Consider the following 16,290-nt stretch of genomic DNA (forward strand, 5'->3'; position numbering starts at 1 on the left):
CTTAGTTGTTTAAACCGTATTTTAGACGCAATCAAATAAAAAGGAGTCCTTAAAACTAACCAATGTTGTACAAAATCGATCCATCAGACGAATAAAATTCAATTTCTAGCGCTGAAGGTCCTAGTTATCAAGTTTGATAAGACAGAATATCAAAATTGAGGAATATGATTTCCGACCAATTAACCCATTTTTGACCAGGCGGGTATTTGAATATTCCTACGAAAATTATGAAGCTTTAAGCGCAATTCAGGTGCAATTATAGAGTTTTTTTTTTAACTGAGGAGGAAGGGTGGGATGGATCTTCAGGAAGATTTTCCAAAAGTATTATTTCTCGCGGTTGAACCGAAGTGGTTCACCTGCTTTATTGAGGGGGGCTAAGTGGGCTAAGCACAAAACAGAGCGGCAAAATGAATGGCCTTGCCGCCCACCGCTCGCCGCATTATTTTTTCGATTCCACCCCGTGCAGACCGTTTTCGCGGGCCGTTGCGTGCCGCCAGAGAGAGAGTTACTGGGGAAAAAGTGTATAAAAGTGTAGCTCGTGCGTTGAACGCCCAATAACAAATTTGGCTTTCGCAGGGCATATTGATATTGCGAATATCAGTTCGAAAGTAAATATCGGTAGAAAAGTGTTAGTTTTAGTTACAAATGTTCCCAATTCCAATCCAATCTCGTGTCGCCGGTGCACTCGTTGATGTTTTTTTGTGGTGGTTTTGCTTCGTTTTTTTTTGTTTCCTGTTGAGACTGCACGATGCTGTCGCAAGAGAAAAGAGAGTGAAAGAGAGCAGAGAATTCGCCAGGCTTTTTGCTGATTTAACGTGTATTTTTATCCGTACATATTCCATGTTTGTGTGTTTAAATCGATTACATCGTATTCGTAGCATCAAATTTCGACTGAAAAAATGGGAGAAAGAGAACGAGCAAACAAGAGCAAGAAGATGAATGTAAAACAGAACGCGTGTTTTTTGCAACATATGTAGATGAGTGTGTGAGAGAGAGAAAGAGAGGGGAGCAGAGCTCCGGCATAAATAATGGTGTGATGTTTTTTCAAAGCATAAAATAAAACAGTCCCAAAAACCGCTAGGGCCCACGTTAAAAAATTTCACTAGAAATTTATGAAAGCGCTCGCGCAGCTACTGGCGAAAAAAAACCGGATATGTTAAAGCTTTGCGGTGCTTGGCTGCCGTTAAAAGCGAAGCTTACAACAAATTGAAATGACTGCGTTTGTGTGAGAGTGAGATAGAGTATGTGTGTGGCATGTGTGTGAAGTCGCGTGTCTGGCATGCAATTAGGCATATTTCCCCTCCCTCCGGTCCCTTCCACTCCCTTCTGCTGGCAGCCCGCTGCCACCGGCACCTGCTTATGTGCACTCTCTTAAAGTTCTTTTTCGCACGAGAGAGAGATGGCCACCAGACTGTCGCTCTCCCACCACCACCACACCACCCACCCAATCGCCTGCCTGGCTGCCTGCCTGCCCCTCTATTGATAGTTGTTTGTGTATCTATGTATGTACGCACGGCGAGATGAAGGTGAGGTGTGAAAAGGAAGATGACCATAAAGTGTGCGCCATGCCATTCATGAATGGGATGCACTTGTGCGGGCGTCTGCAGGCGGCAGAGCGAGATAAAGGGAGAGGGTGCTGATGCTGATGCTGGTGGGAGAACGGATTTATTTTTGCAAAATCAATGGAATCCATGGGAAGGAGGTGTCAGGTGGTGGACCAAAGGGGAAAGGAAGGTCGTAATCTGAGTTCGGTCCGAGGGAAATTTATGCGCGCACTTTAAGTTGAAGCCTAGAAAAACGGGTTGGGTTGTAAAAGTTCCCCATTCCGAGAGTGGAATTAAAATGCAAGGCATCGTGTAACATTATACACAATATACAGTACAAACCAATCTAATCGAGAATCTGAAATCTACTCTCCCCACAGCTGAACTTGAACCAGAACCATAGCCAGAACCCGATCCAAACATAAACACCACCAGCGACGCAACGCAGAAGACCACCCACCACACCCACCAAAATGATTAACATGGACATAAGCGTGACGCCCAACTACTCGTATATCTTCGATTTCGAGAACGATTTCATACACCAGCGGACACGCAAATGGATGCTGGAGAACTGGACATGGGTGTTCTACTACTGCGGCATCTATATGCTTGTGATATTCGGTGGTCAGCACTTTATGCAAAATCGTCCAAGGTGAGTCTTATATACCATCAAAACAAGAAAAACATGTGTTCCCTGCCAGCTCCCATCTTATGCATTCGATGCAGAGTCTGCATTATTCTCATGCCTCAAGAACTTTTGCATTGCTTGAACCTTGACTTGGAGCGGCAGCCCTCTCTCTACCCCTCTCTGTCTCTCTCTCTCTCTCTGGCCATCTATCTTCTCTCCCTTGTGGGATGGAAGAACCGAACCTTTGTTTCCCTCCACTAATTGCAAGCTCACACATCTCCAACGCCCACATAGAAATTTGACTTTGACCAGCAGCAGTAGCAGCAGTAGCAGCATCTGGCAACGAACGGTAGTTTATTGCTGTTCTGTCTCCCTCTACAGTGCACAGTACGATGTGCGGTAGTTACCGGCAAAAGGCAATAGTTCTATCTCGCTCCAACTGCAGACTGCTGCCTCCCTGCCTGCCTGGCTGCTGACTTCATTCAATTTTCTGAGAGGAGAGCCATAACTACATATTTATGCAGGGTACTCTCAGCGAATATGGGTATATTGAACTCCCATTTTACGAGGCTGCAAATTATTTAAATGTAGAGTGCAGTGTATTGGCATATCCGTTTAGCAGAGTTTTAAATACCGATAGGTATCTAAATATGTATCTGTAGCTCTTATTATCTTTTAGTGGGTATCCTTCGGTCGGGTATCAGTAGAGAATCAGTACCCTTTGGATTTGCCTTTTCGTTGCTTTCATTTAATTAAATTTCTCGTCTGATTTGTTGCCAGCACACAAGTGTGCTTCGATTGATTGTTGTAATCGCGGTCAGCCCCTAAGTTCCACCATACCACCGTCATGTAATTATATAAGATTACAGTTAATCAATTTCTTAATATTAAGCCGTCAAGGCATGCCGCCACTCGAGAGTCCACTCCACTCCACTCCGTCGGACAATTCCCGGTAATCGAATGCCAAATCACACTTCCACTTGCGAACAAAAATCACGGGAAAAGGATTTACACAGCGGGCGGCACATGCAAAGAGCCAGAGATAAAGCCGAAGGGAAACGACAGCTAATTCCAAACCTTTTGAAAACATTTAATTCCTGCAATTTTCGAGGAACTTTTAAGCAAACCATCATCTGATTGTCTGCTGCGATTGATTCAATTGGGGGGTATTCGTGTTCGACGATTGTTTCGTTTCGTTTCGTTTCGTTTGGTTTTAATTCTGGCGTTTTTTGCCTTTTGTTTTCTCTCTGCTGTATCTCCCTGTCCCTGTATTTCTAATTGTCGTCATCAAGATTTGTGGCCAAATTAAGTTACGCTCGTGACATGCCATGTATGGCCTCCCAAACTCCAGGCTATTTTTTTATACCCGCTACTCAAAATGAGTATTGGGGTATATTAGATTTGTGGTGAAAATGGATGTGTGTAACGTCCAGAAGGAATCGTTTCCGACCCCATAAAGTATATATATTATTGATCAGCATCAATAGCCGAGTCCATTGAGCCATGTCTATCTGTTCGTCTGTCCGTCCCTATCAGCGCCTAGTGCTCAAAGACTATAAGGGCTAGAGCAACGACGTTTTGTATTCAGACTTCTGTGATATGTCACTGTTAAAAGTATATTTCAAAACTTTGCTCCGCCCACTTCCGCCCTCACAAATGGCGAAAATCTGTGGGATCCACAATTTCAAAGATACGAGAAAACAGAAAAGTACAGAAAGCAGTATCATAGAGGATGATTATATGTTCTAAAGTGTAAAATCTGAACGAGATCGTATAATTAATCGTATAAAAATCTGTGGCATCCACAATATTGAAGATACGAGAATGACCGTATCTATGAGATTGCTGATCTGGATCAGATCGGATAATTTTATAGCCAAAAGGAATAGATTAATTTGCAGTAGCTACGCAGCGCCCGACGACATGTTCAGACACGTTTTCTATCTCTCCCGCCCGCACAGATTGTCGCTCAATGTAGCCATGCTGTCTATGTATCGGGTATACATAAATGTAGAGTTGCGGTCGCCGCAGCAACTCACAACGTTCCCCCTCGTTTTTCTGTTTTTTTGTTAGATCATAATTTGCACGACTTGTCTGTGAACTGTTTTTGGATGGTTTGGATGGCCACTTTTTATTTCACTCCCCTTAATCTTCAACCTTTTCTCCACTCCAAGCCGAAAATATTTGTTTACGAGTCTAGTGCAATATTCAGAGAGACATTCCAATGCACACACACGCGCCCTTTGAGTTGCACAGAGGCTTGGCTTTTGGCCCTTGGATTGGATTGGGTCGATGGATGGATGGATGGATCTGTCGGCTATTTTTGTTGTTGTTAACTTTACTTTACACTTGAATGTTTTGTGGAGATGCGATGCGATGCCGTTTAAATATTTACGCACATGTCGCACGGAGACGAAAGCCATCAAAAAAAAAAGTACAGAAAGGTGTGAATTGAACGCAACAATCCAAAATGCAGCGGTATGGGGGGGGGGATTGTTGGATCTGAAACCAACCTGCGTCATCTTTTTGGAAGGGCGGGGGGTGTTGTAACCCCTCTTCCACGTGCGTACTCTTAATTTTTTTGATTTCGAGGCTTCTGAGGCTCTGTGATTTCGTGTTTGTGTGCACAGATTCGGTGTAGATATCAAATCGCAACTGCTGTATCGCTATGCACATACCTACACGGTATAGGTATAGACAGCGGTCTGTTCGGCTCCGTTATCAGTGGACTGGACTGACTGTCTCCATGCTCCACGAGGCTTCAGCGCGGAAAGGCCATCCGTCCGTCTGTTTGTCGGCGTGTGTATGGATGAACATTGTTGTGGTGCCCGCCACCGCCACCGCCACCGCAAACGCCGTCTTATCATCCGAACACGCCACAGCCACATTGCCCCAGGCCAGGCAGAGCGCTCCCCAAACACACTATACTCGTGTTTATGCCCCCCCACACACATATTTTTAGTGCTGTTCGGCTGGCCGGTCGTAATTGCTTATGATATCATTTGTGCCATGATTCAGAAGAAAAAATGTGCGAGGGATTGATTGTAGAGCATACAGAGGCATACAGTGGTCTCTTTCCATCAGCGGATCGGCTTGCCTGTACCAATCTGTATCACTTGAAACTTGAGAGCTTTCCGTCGTCGAAGGGCTTGTACTGTACGTATCCCATCGCTGCTGCATTTGAACATTCATTTAGTGCATATTTAAACAGCGAACTACACGTAGAATTGGGTTACTGGACCCACTGCAGCCCCAACGCAACACCACCGAAGTGGCGTTTCAAACAGAACAGCCATTAAAGTCATTAAACTGATTAGAACTGTGGTGCAAACCAATACAGTACGATATCGTACGCCGGTTTACATACCTACCCTACATACCATACCATACCATACCGTTTGAGGTACAAAGTACACACGGAACCTTCTGCTTCTCCCTATCCTGCTCCAGAGGGGAAGCACGTACAAGACATGCAAGAAGTGGGTGTGTCCCGGTTCCGTTCCCCCGTGTTAGGGTTACTGTGGGGGGTTGACTGGGAGCTGGGGACAGGACATGACATGACATGACATGATGACTGTACTACCAGGCAGTACATTCCCTTTTTGTAGCTATTCTACACCCAGAGAAAAAAGCACTGAGGATAAAATAGTTAAACTTAGCTTAAAGAGAAAATGTTTTCACATACATTTTAAGATTAATACATTTCCTACAAGTTGAATACATTGTGTTTATTTTAAAGTGTACGTTACTTTTTATTGTAGTACATTTTTTTCTTTGTATTATCGCCATTTTTTCCTTGAGCATCCACTGGATGTACACTGAACGAATGCGAAAAGCTGCAAATAGAGAGAGAACCGGCTGTAGGTCTCCGCAAGCTTGCAATCGGTTTCGCGCGACATGCGGCAGCGCCCCTCGGTCGGAAGCTGCGTTGATTGGCGCAGTCATTGCATATCCAACGTCCAACTAACTTTTGAAGGGTTGCGAACTATTTTTGCTTTAATGTGTAACACTTTATCACTTGTTAGGTAAACTCTGTTGACCTCTGTCCCTGTTCCCCTGTGTGTGTGTGTGTGTGTGTGTTTGCGAACCTTAGACTTTGAGTGTGGTGCGTCTCCCCTTTTAGGGAGATCGAACCAATGGGCGTGCATTCAATATTATCTGTAAACAAACGATGAGTATATGCCGGGGGTTTTCCTTTTCTACGCACACACACAAACATACATATATCGTATTATATGTATATATATTTTGATGGATTGAGTCATTCCCATGGCCGTGGCCTGTGAAATTTCTGCGTTTTATTTTTATCAGCAAATGAGTTAATCGGAACTCCATAAGTGTGCGCTGTACATGGTTTACCCCCTCTCCATTTAAGCCCCCTTTTCTCTGGGCTATAATGATGTCCTTCCATCACGCAAGCTCCTCCAGAAAATGACTAAGGGAAACGCAAATATGCGGAAGTTTTTCAATTGAATTGCAACAATTGTATAACAATTTGTGAATCAATACGAGTAGGTAATTGCAGCGCTGCTCAGCGATGACTTGACTTGACTTTGGGGTCGAGTCTTGCGGTGGGGTGTTGGGTTTTGGGTGGGGGGGAAGGTGGCTGTGGGTTGTTGTCGGTTGTTCGAGTTCAACAATAGTAATTAAACTTGCAATTAGCAATTACAAGGCAGCATTTAGTGGACAACCAAAGGCCACAAAGCTAAAGGGAAAGAAATCAACGCCAGAAAGTGAAACTTCATTTGAATTGACTTTGCTTTTGCCCGTTAACTTGATACTACTTTATAGGAATGTGCACACACACACACATACATACATACAGGTGTATGTGTATGTGTATATATTAAACAAGAAATTAACAACAACCGTTAAAGCAACAGACGTGGAAATGGAAGGAGTGACGAGCAAATCTGGTTAAAGTATGTCAACAAAAAACCGAATTTCTTTATAGGCTCTCTTTCCCTCTGTGTTTGTCTTTGGTCTGTGGATCTTCCGCAACGAAAGCTCTCACCGCCGACAGAGGAGAGTCTGTCTGTCGGCCCGTCGGGCCGTCTGCCCTTTGCTCTCGTTTCCTCTTCAGCATCTTTCTCTGTCTCTCGCTCTGGAATCATGCCACATTTACACTTTTACTTTCCACCTGTTTTCGTTGGAAGCACCAACTGGTTTTTTTTTCGTAGCTACTAAATTTGGTATTTCTTTGGGATTTCTGTTGATCGAAATTCTGTCGTTTTTTTGTGTTTATAATGCACCTGGAATCTGGAACCGGGACCCTGGCACCTGGCACCTGGCACCGGGGTGTCGTGTCCCTCCCGCTTACAGTCAATACACACAATCATATTATACACTGAAACTAAAAACCCTTGCCTTAAAAATAAGCTTCCGGATATCAAATGGAGCAATGGTTCATCGGGTCAAAGGGAGTTCAAGTGATTAGCGGCTGATCACCTGATAGACACGATTAATGAGGTTAATAAGGGGATAAACATACAGTAAGCGTCATGGAACCTCTTTTAGGCCATAAATCTTTCTTTCTGCAGAACTCGACTCGACTATGCGACCCTTGAACCCACTTGCCTATCATTTTTGACTTTCGTAAGCCTTTCACAACTTGGATAACAGCAGTTAACGAAACAAAAAAAAACTTGGTCAATGCCTCTGAGACCCACCAATCATCTGGTGGTCTGTGAACCCCAAAGTATAATGAATAATAATTATAATGAATATAAAATTCAACCGAAAAAGCAAAAACTTAATTAATGCCACAACATAATCGTAGTTCCAGTCCCACTCGAAATTTTTGCAAGCCACAAGCAAAAAAAAGGTTGCAAAAAAAAAAACACAAAACAGAAACAAAAGAAAACTAAAAGTGAGACAATGTCTGACTATTTATCGGGGGTACATGCATATACATATACATATATTTACATGCATACATATGCAAAAATTAACCTGTAAAACCATCGCCCAGGCCAAAAACTAAACCAAACCAAAGACCCGCGACAACCCTGGTAAAACCGAGACCCCCGCCGTCAACCCCAGACAACATACAACAATCAATTGGACAATATTTGTTGCTTTGGGGCTTGCATAATGCCCTCTCTCTCTCTCTCTCTCTCTTTTTGACTCCCCTCTTTTCAAGACTTCTTTTGTTTATATGTTTTGCCAAATACCGGTTTTCACTCTTTCTCTGCGAAATTTCCTCTCCTCTCTTTGCTTATGCAATTTTTCGCTGAAAGAAAAGAAAGTTCCACCACACACCACCGCACAGAAGAAAACACAAAAAGATGTCCACCGTCAGTCTCGATTATTCGGCAAATTATGAAATATATGTTTTATCGGGCAGATCGCAAACACCCCAACCGGCAGCGGTGGTCCCCCCCCACCCAGCAGCGCTCCCCGACACAAAAGTAGGTGCCGGTTCCTGCCGCCAAATGGGAGGGGCCGTGCCGGCAAAGCAGGGGGCGACCTGTGCCCGTGCAAAAATTTAGGCCTCAAGGGAGCGGCTTCTGAGGGCCGCCCCTTTGCCTAGAAGCCAAATACTACCAAGCGATTAGCAAGGCGGATTGGTTTTCCTTACTCATTAATTTCAGGCACGAAGATTCACAGGCCCTGCAGCCGGCAGCTGATGCACTGGCCGCTAGAACCAGTTGGGAATTGTTAGTGCAAGCGAAACGAAGCTTTTCGAAGCCTTTTCTGGGGCGGCTTTTCGGGCAGGAGAGCAATGGGAGCGTGCAGGAACCAAGAGTCAACCTTCCTTTCGTTGATTTTGCCTGGTTTTTCACAAAGATACAATTTACAGACAGGTGACTGTTGGGGGCATCCTCTCCAGGGAACTTCCCAGGACTTTGGCACCGCTGCCTCCAGCATCGAACCAGCACTCGGGGCACCAGTCCTCTTCCTTATCACCGAAGCAGCCCTGTCCGCTCGGCGCCTGGCAATGCTTAGGCCTCCTTCCAACCCAGAGTAGTGTGTGTGTGTGTGCGTGTGTGTTTTCTCTCTCCTGGGAATTGAGCTTAATTGTGATTAATGGAAATGACTGCTTAAGAAAATCTTAAACTATTATTCAGAGCACAAGGAATTTCAATTCTTTAGTTTCTTTAGTTGAACATTTCCGCTTCCAGAATGAAAAACACACAAACACACACACACACACATGTGTAGAGAAACGCAGCTTAATTGTCTATTACAGTGGGGTGGGGTGGGGTTGTAGGTAGGGGGGGGACACTTATAGCTATGCAAATCCGTTGTTGACTGGGCTCGCAAATTTGAGTGAGCTTTTTGTATGCCACAATCGTCTTGCACTGCGCCGCAAAAAAATCTTTCCTTTTTTATAGCGTCTGGCGGTTGGCGGCTGGCGGCGTTTCGTAATTTCTCGCTATCGATCGCAATTGTTTTTTTGGTTTTGTTTCTATGTTGTTGGAGTTGGTGGCGATTTTAAAAATGAGAACAAATACTTATGTACTTTTCCGTGAGATTGTGCGACGCGACAGATTTTCTTTTCTCTAAACAGGTGGTGGTTTTTTTTTTGTTTTTTTGGTTTTTTTGGTGCTAAGAAAACGCCACAATCACGCGGCCCAAAAACTATTCCCACATTCTCTCTTATCACAGGTATTTTTCAGTGTGTGTTTTGGCCAGGTGTTTGCGTGTTAGTGTGTGTGTGTGTGTGTGGAATGATTTTTTTTTATGACTAATTTATGGCTGACTGGCCGATTGGCTGGGATCGATAAGGGTTTGGGTTCGCTGATTAGTCTGCCGTTAAGAGGCTAATTCTCATAGATTGCGCACTATTTCATTACTAATTTTTGCCGATTAACGCAAAGCAATACTCGAAAGGGTATGTTGTGAATGGGGCCGTGATTCAGCTGGACTAACGTCGTTGACTGATATCGCCCGTCAGACAATGTCTGTGATTCACTCCGTTTCCCGTTTCCCGCTTGCCGTTCCCAGAACCCCAAAAAACTTCTTCTTTCAGAGAACTCTCAAGCGGTGCGGTGCTGTGCGATCATTAAAATTCGAAACCAGTCTTTGGGCAAAACGAAAATCAAAGAAATTTTATTGGATTCCCTCTCCATGCCTCCACAACACTCGTATGGTGGAGGCACGTGGCGGACTGATTTGATTGTTTCTGCAATTGCTTTGAGGGCAAGAAGGTTATCGCCTGAGCCGTTTCTTTGACCTTGCCCAACATTTTTCCAAACAATTCAAGAAATTCATAAATACATATGTTAATGCCGGAAGCTGGAAGTCGTTAAAAGTCATTATTAATCTGTGTGGCTGTTTGGCTGTTTCTGTCCTTCCTGAAGGGTATACAATCTGGGGCACGATCTCGTGACAAAACAATGTCTAAAAATGCATCGAACGATCGTGATAGGTACATCATAAAGTGACCTGACAACCGACAACCGACAACCACACGCTGCTCTAAGCTCCCAGCCACTAGTCAGTTTTATAGAATGATTTCTGTCTGGGATTATAGCCCCCCTGATCACTGGAACGATCATTTTGGCGGTCAATTACTTGAGCAAACTTCATTCGGAGTTTCACTTTGCGGTGACCTTTTTTCCACGCTTGGAAAAGGGGGTTGGGCCGTCGCTAGTTCTGTCATTGCATTGCACAAATATATACAGTATATATAGTACATAAAGCACTTGATCTTTGACTGTCACGCTCGTTTGGGCCCGATCCCTGTTGGCCCCCACACAGGTAAAATAGGTAATATAATTGAAAAATTTTCAAAGGTTTTGTTGACTTTTGGCTTTGGTTCGTTGTTTTATTTTCATGTGCGATTTCTCGGTTATTATTGGCTTTGGGTAAATATTGAGTGTTCCCTAGAGAGAGAGAGAACTACACTCCGCTTTGGAGAAACTTCTAGAATTTAGGAAGTGCTTCCTTCTAACCTTGTACGTATGTGGATATTTATTAAACATTCTCATTGTTCTTGTTGCAGATTTCAGCTTCGTGGCCCGCTCATCATATGGAACACAATGCTGGCGATGTTCAGCATCATGGGTGCTGCTCGCACGGCGCCGGAACTGCTCCATGTGCTCCGTCACTACGGACTTTTCCACTCAGTCTGTGTGCCCAGGTTAGTAGCAATCCCCAATCACCGATCCGCAATCAGATTCAAGGTTGCTTTTGCATACAATGAACCCCAGAGCTGTTGAAACTTGATTGGGTGGATTCGGTGGATTGTGCTCCCCTTTCGATTGCGACCGATATTTCACCACCTTTTCTCTCTCCCCGCAACGACAGCTACATCGAGCAAGATCGCGTGTGCGGATTCTGGACCTGGCTGTTTGTGCTCAGCAAGCTGCCGGAGCTGGGGGACACGATATTCATAGTGCTGCGCAAGCAGCCGCTTATCTTCCTGCACTGGTACCACCACATCACCGTGCTGATCTACTCGTGGTTCAGCTACACGGAGTACACCAGCTCGGCGCGCTGGTTCATCGTTATGAACTACTGCGTGCACTCGGTGATGTACAGCTACTATGCACTGAAGGCTGCCCGCTTCAATCCACCGCGATTCATCGCCATGATCATCACGTCCCTGCAGCTGACGCAGATGATCATCGGGTGTGCGATCAATGTGTGGGCCAATGGCTTCCTGAAGACCCACGGCACACAGTCGTGCAACATCTCGCAGCGCAACATCAACCTCTCCATTGCCATGTACTTTAGCTACTTTGTCCTATTCGCGCGATTCTTCTATAAGGTGTACCTGTCGCCGGGCGGCAACAAGAGCCGTCGCATGGCTGCCACTCTCGCCGGCCAGAATGCGGTCAAGCAGCCGGTGGACCACATCTCCTCATCGGGCGGCACTCAGTCAGAGGATCAGGCCGCCTATCTGCGCAAGGCCAAGGCGCAGTAAGCAACAGCAGCAGCAGAAAGAGGAGGGGCAGGAGCAGGAGCAGAAGCAGGACCGGAAAGAGCAGCGGCAGGAGGATCTGTTAACGGCTAAGGATGGCTAAGGATTTATTTATGTAGCGGTGTACACGTTGTTTTTTAATTTTAACCCCAGGGCCAGCCAGCAGCACACACACACATACACACACACACACAAACAGACAGACAGACAGAAATTCTAGAATTTGTAAGCATAAAGTTGAAACAGGTTGACAGGCATATATCCCCCCTATACTGTACTATATATCTGGATAATGTATATAAGAAAAAGGCAACCTCGAGAGCTGTATGGCATAGGAGTAGGAGTAGGAGTAGCAGTAGGAGTAGGCGGAGAGACTGTGGAACATGAAGCGTCGTACACTTAGCTGCTATATAGACTCTGTAAGGAATGTTGGAATGAGGCATCCTTCTATATATGTATAAGGAAGACGGAAATGATTGTATCCCCAGATCAGATCAGGCAGTTCTGTCTATAGCGGGGATCTAGAGTTATATAGAGATAGCCACACTACGACACCAACACACCAGAAACATTCACATTCACACACTTCTTTTCTCCAAAAAGCAGTCTCAAAGATTCCCCTCCGCAAATACAGATTCTGTACAGTTGTAGTGTGCTGTTGAGTCCCAAAAAGAAACAAAAAAAGGTCGTATGTATATATATATATATACATATATATATGTATGTATATACCGGTTTATATATATTATTTAACTTGCAGATTTATTGACAGCCTCCCGAATTGATGTAGATTTTCGATTGCATTGCGATATTTGCGTTGTCTTCTCAGGTGGGATTTGTGTTGCCTCCTAAGTTAGTTAGAAATTCTCAAGAACACACGCTGTACCCCCCCTAGTGTATCTAAGGGATATAGATATTCAGGCAGAATAGGCGTAGCGAAAGCGTGGGGTCGGGTCTGAGAACTTTGTACTCTAAGTCTATATACATATACAATATATATTTATAAAACTATCTAAATGGAATATTAACGAAGCAAAGAAACAGAAACGGAAGCAAAACAGAAGACACTATAAGTTAGAATATTGTTCCACGAACCACGATCCACGAGCGTAAATCGCAAATCGTTTTGTAATGTAATAAAGTGTTTTTTTAAAAAGTGCAGTGCATCCATTTAACACCACCATTTAACACACCACGCAAAGATTAAGGCATTATATATTATATTCAGAGTTCTGTTAGGGGAAGGCATTTATTTAGTTAACCTTTGCATAGGATTTTGGATACTTTGTCACAGAAAACGATAACCGATAACGAAAACGTACAGTTTCTACACACAAAAGGAAGTCCTTGAACGTAACAAAAGCTTAAATTATATATATTTATATTTGTAAGCAAAAGAGAATGTTGATATGAATATGGATATGGATATGGATATGAGAAGGCGAAAAGCAAGAGAGAGAAAGAGATAAACCATGGAAATGAAAAGCAAAAAGTCCTACTTGAAAAGTTAATTTAGTGTAAACGAGGAAACTGCAACTGAAACTGAAACCGAAAAAGGAAAAGCAAAAGAAACCGAAAGATGATCGGGTGAGTGCGGGAGGATGGGATGGATCCTGCGATAGGATACGATAGGATAGCATCCCGATGATAGACGATGCGCCGTAGTGGTAGAAATTGAAACGAACAAATTTGAACTTTTTTGTCGGGTATAGATAATAAACAAAAGTGAAGAACAAAACAAAAGCTAATAATGTTTGAAAATGCTAAACAAAACCAACGGATAAATAAAACGTAACAAAAGGAAAAGGATGGAAAAACAAACAAATTCATGTGTTTCTCTTGGTTGCGGGAATAGGATTGGGCGCCCTACTTTCCGCCTCGGAGACCATCCCGTTTGGTTGTGGAAAAGCCGAAAATCATTCACACTCACTGAATCCCATTCTGGTGTTGGCCTAAACGATATAGCCGGGTGGCACCTGTAGAACAAAATTTTCACTTTTGGTATACCTCGGGCATGATCTCGTCTCGCAACCCCTTCGTGAAGAGCAACACAGTGCCAACATAATCAAAATTAATCGAATCCCTTACAATATCGCGCTTCCAATCTGGGGACCAATTTATAAAGGTGTTCTCGTCTGTCCATGTATATTAGAATCTCTTCTGACCATATATGTATATTAGATTGCCGAATCTGGTCATCGGATCATTACTTATTATAGCCACAAGAAACAAATTCAATTGCATTGGCTAAGCCACCCCTTCCACGTTTTCAAGGGCTTTTCCCATTCTCTCTATTGCTCTATCTCGCTCTTAATCGTGCAGTGTGCGCCCTCTGGCGGAGGGAAGCAAGATAAAACGGCAAAAGACAGATAAAATCGAATAAGTAAATGAAAAACGGAGCCTGGCTGATACAATAATTTGCCAAACTGTCAACCGATTATTATGAATTTTTTTTTTTTACAAAAAATCAATTTGTTAATTTTGCGAACAGCGTCACTAAACGACATTAAAAAAATATATTCTATTAATTACATAAATCATAAGCTCACGTAGGTACATAATATGTATGTACATATATACTGACAGAGTACCGGGTATAAAGTAGAGCCGCAGTGCTTGCCACGGCTCACCACGTACCCCTCGTTAATTATGAAAATCAGCCTCTTTGAAAGATCGTTTGAAATGGTGCCCAATTATATTGAAAGGATCATATTTGAGTGCATTAAGAGACACTCGTTCTATGGTGTGTGTGAAACACTACTTTCTGTTAATACTTCTCCTTTTCGAACACTGTCAAATAGAAGTACAAACATCTCATCTAGAATTTATTCAGTTGCAAGGAACAATCCCTTCAAAAAGGTTCATTTTACAAAAAAGTTTTTCTTACTCGGTAAATAAATATTTTAGTTTTGTGATTTTGTGATTTATTAAATTCAACTAAATTTCATCTTTGCAACTTTGGCTCTTTGTTAGCGATGCCAAGAGAGCGCGACGAGCGTCGTTTGCCCGGTCGGGATCTCCGAGGCCGGGCTCACCATCGGATCGAGGCCGAGTTACCGTGGCCCGAAAGCTTTTTCGCGGCCTTGTCCGGCATCCATATTATAGCGGCCGCAATCGTTACGGCACTGGTGGCCAAATTCATCGTGCTAAAGTTTCAAGAAGCGGACCCTGGGCGAGACGCCCTGGTCGTTTCGTGGCACAAAGATCCAACGCTGACAGTCTACAACTCAGTCGAGGACTCCTTGGACATTCGTAGTATCTTCAAGCATATTGGCGATCAAGTGTTGAGCCGGAAGGATACCCTCGACTACATGCAACAGAGACTGAGTACCGATCAAAAGATCCGTTGGGTGGCATTGGTCGGCCCACCCGACGTTGGGAAGACCATGATAACTGATGGCTTGCGCAAGACATTCCCCTGGCAGGACAAAGTCTTTTTGTACTCTTGGAATGCCAGCGCGCAACCCCTGAAATGGCGAAACGAAATATCGCAGCAGTTAATACACCAGCTTTCCAACTGCGGCACGAACCTGATCGCGATAGATATGATCACATGGGGAGACTTTACTGTGGGCAACACCTACAAGGGGATGTTACTGAATCGCTACTACAATCTGAAAAACGGGATGAAGATGGCTACTCATACGGATTTGCTGTTGTATGTCTTTGACCTGTCCTCCGAGAATCTCGAGCAGCAGCTAGAAAAACTATACAGCCGAATATCGAACGAGACGCCTATAGTTAAGTTCCGTTCGCTTGACATGGAGGGACTACAGGATTGCCTCGTAGATCAGGCCAGCTTTACTACCGAATGGCCGAAGGCTACGCGGATAATACTGGGGCAGTTCGACTGATTCAACAACTGATGCTACAAACCCATCCAACCCACAAGAGGACACACAGCTTAACACTGATCCACTCAGCAGGAGAAGGCAAGTTAACAAACTACCTAATGTCTAGTCTAATTTAACTAACCTATTATCATTGTTATTTTTATAGCCGATACTCAAGAAGAAAGCATTAAAAGCCGGACGATATGGCCATGTCGGTTTGTCCGTCTCGATAGTAGCCTAGGGACTAATCCCGTACAAAATTCCACCAAATACTTTAGCCTAGTTATAACCTCTTGTATTTAAGAGAATTTTGAAAAAAAAGCGTAGTAGAAAAGTTCAGGATTTGAAGGAATTTGAATTTGAATGGAATTTTAACATTAATTATAGGAAATAGAGTATACAAGCGTTACC

At 43.8% G+C, this 16,290-nt stretch overlaps 2 protein-coding genes and 1 non-coding gene across 3 annotated transcripts; 2 read left to right on the forward strand and 1 right to left on the reverse strand.

Moving 5' to 3' along the window:
- Positions 1–409: 409 nt before the first annotated feature.
- On the forward strand, positions 410–13,203 carry Baldspot (elongation of very long chain fatty acids protein baldspot). Its single transcript, XM_001353028.4, has 4 exons — positions 410–608; positions 1,925–2,199; positions 11,126–11,263; positions 11,431–13,203. The coding sequence occupies exons 2-4, from the start codon at positions 2,018–2,020 to the stop codon at positions 12,047–12,049; spliced, it is 939 nt and encodes a 312-aa protein (XP_001353064.1). The 5' UTR covers positions 410–608; positions 1,925–2,017; the 3' UTR covers positions 12,050–13,203.
- Positions 8,558–8,772, reverse strand: LOC6900306 (U12 minor spliceosomal RNA). The gene has a single exon (XR_053279.2). It is a non-coding gene; the product is annotated as a U12 minor spliceosomal RNA (small nuclear RNA).
- Positions 13,204–14,796: 1,593 nt separating the features above from the next.
- Positions 14,797–16,216, forward strand: LOC6900305 (uncharacterized). Its single transcript, XM_002135591.3, has 3 exons — positions 14,797–14,936; positions 15,020–15,978; positions 16,046–16,216. Exon 2 carries the CDS (start codon positions 15,022–15,024, stop codon positions 15,898–15,900), a length of 879 nt encoding a protein of 292 aa, XP_002135627.3. The 5' UTR covers positions 14,797–14,936; positions 15,020–15,021; the 3' UTR covers positions 15,901–15,978; positions 16,046–16,216.
- Positions 16,217–16,290: the final 74 nt, after the last annotated feature.

This window comes from Drosophila pseudoobscura, chromosome X, assembly GCF_009870125.1.
Source record: "Drosophila pseudoobscura strain MV-25-SWS-2005 chromosome X, UCI_Dpse_MV25, whole genome shotgun sequence".
Lineage (NCBI taxonomy): Eukaryota > Metazoa > Arthropoda > Insecta > Diptera > Drosophilidae > Drosophila > Drosophila pseudoobscura.

What these genes read in the sequence shown, in the direction of transcription:
- LOC6900305 (XM_002135591.3), top strand. Translation starts at nt 15,022, where the DNA reads ATGCCAAGAGAGCGCGACGAGCGTCGTTTGCCCGGTCGGGATCTCCGA.
- Baldspot (XM_001353028.4), top strand. Translation starts at nt 2,018, where the DNA reads ATGATTAACATGGACATAAGCGTGACGCCCAACTACTCGTATATCTTC. An exon ending in TTTATGCAAAATCGTCCAAG is followed by an intron (nt 2,200 to 11,125) that starts GTGAGTCTTATA and finishes TTCTTGTTGCAG; the next exon opens with ATTTCAGCTTCGTGGCCCGC. An exon ending in CACTCAGTCTGTGTGCCCAG is followed by an intron (nt 11,264 to 11,430) that starts GTTAGTAGCAAT and finishes CCGCAACGACAG; the next exon opens with CTACATCGAGCAAGATCGCG.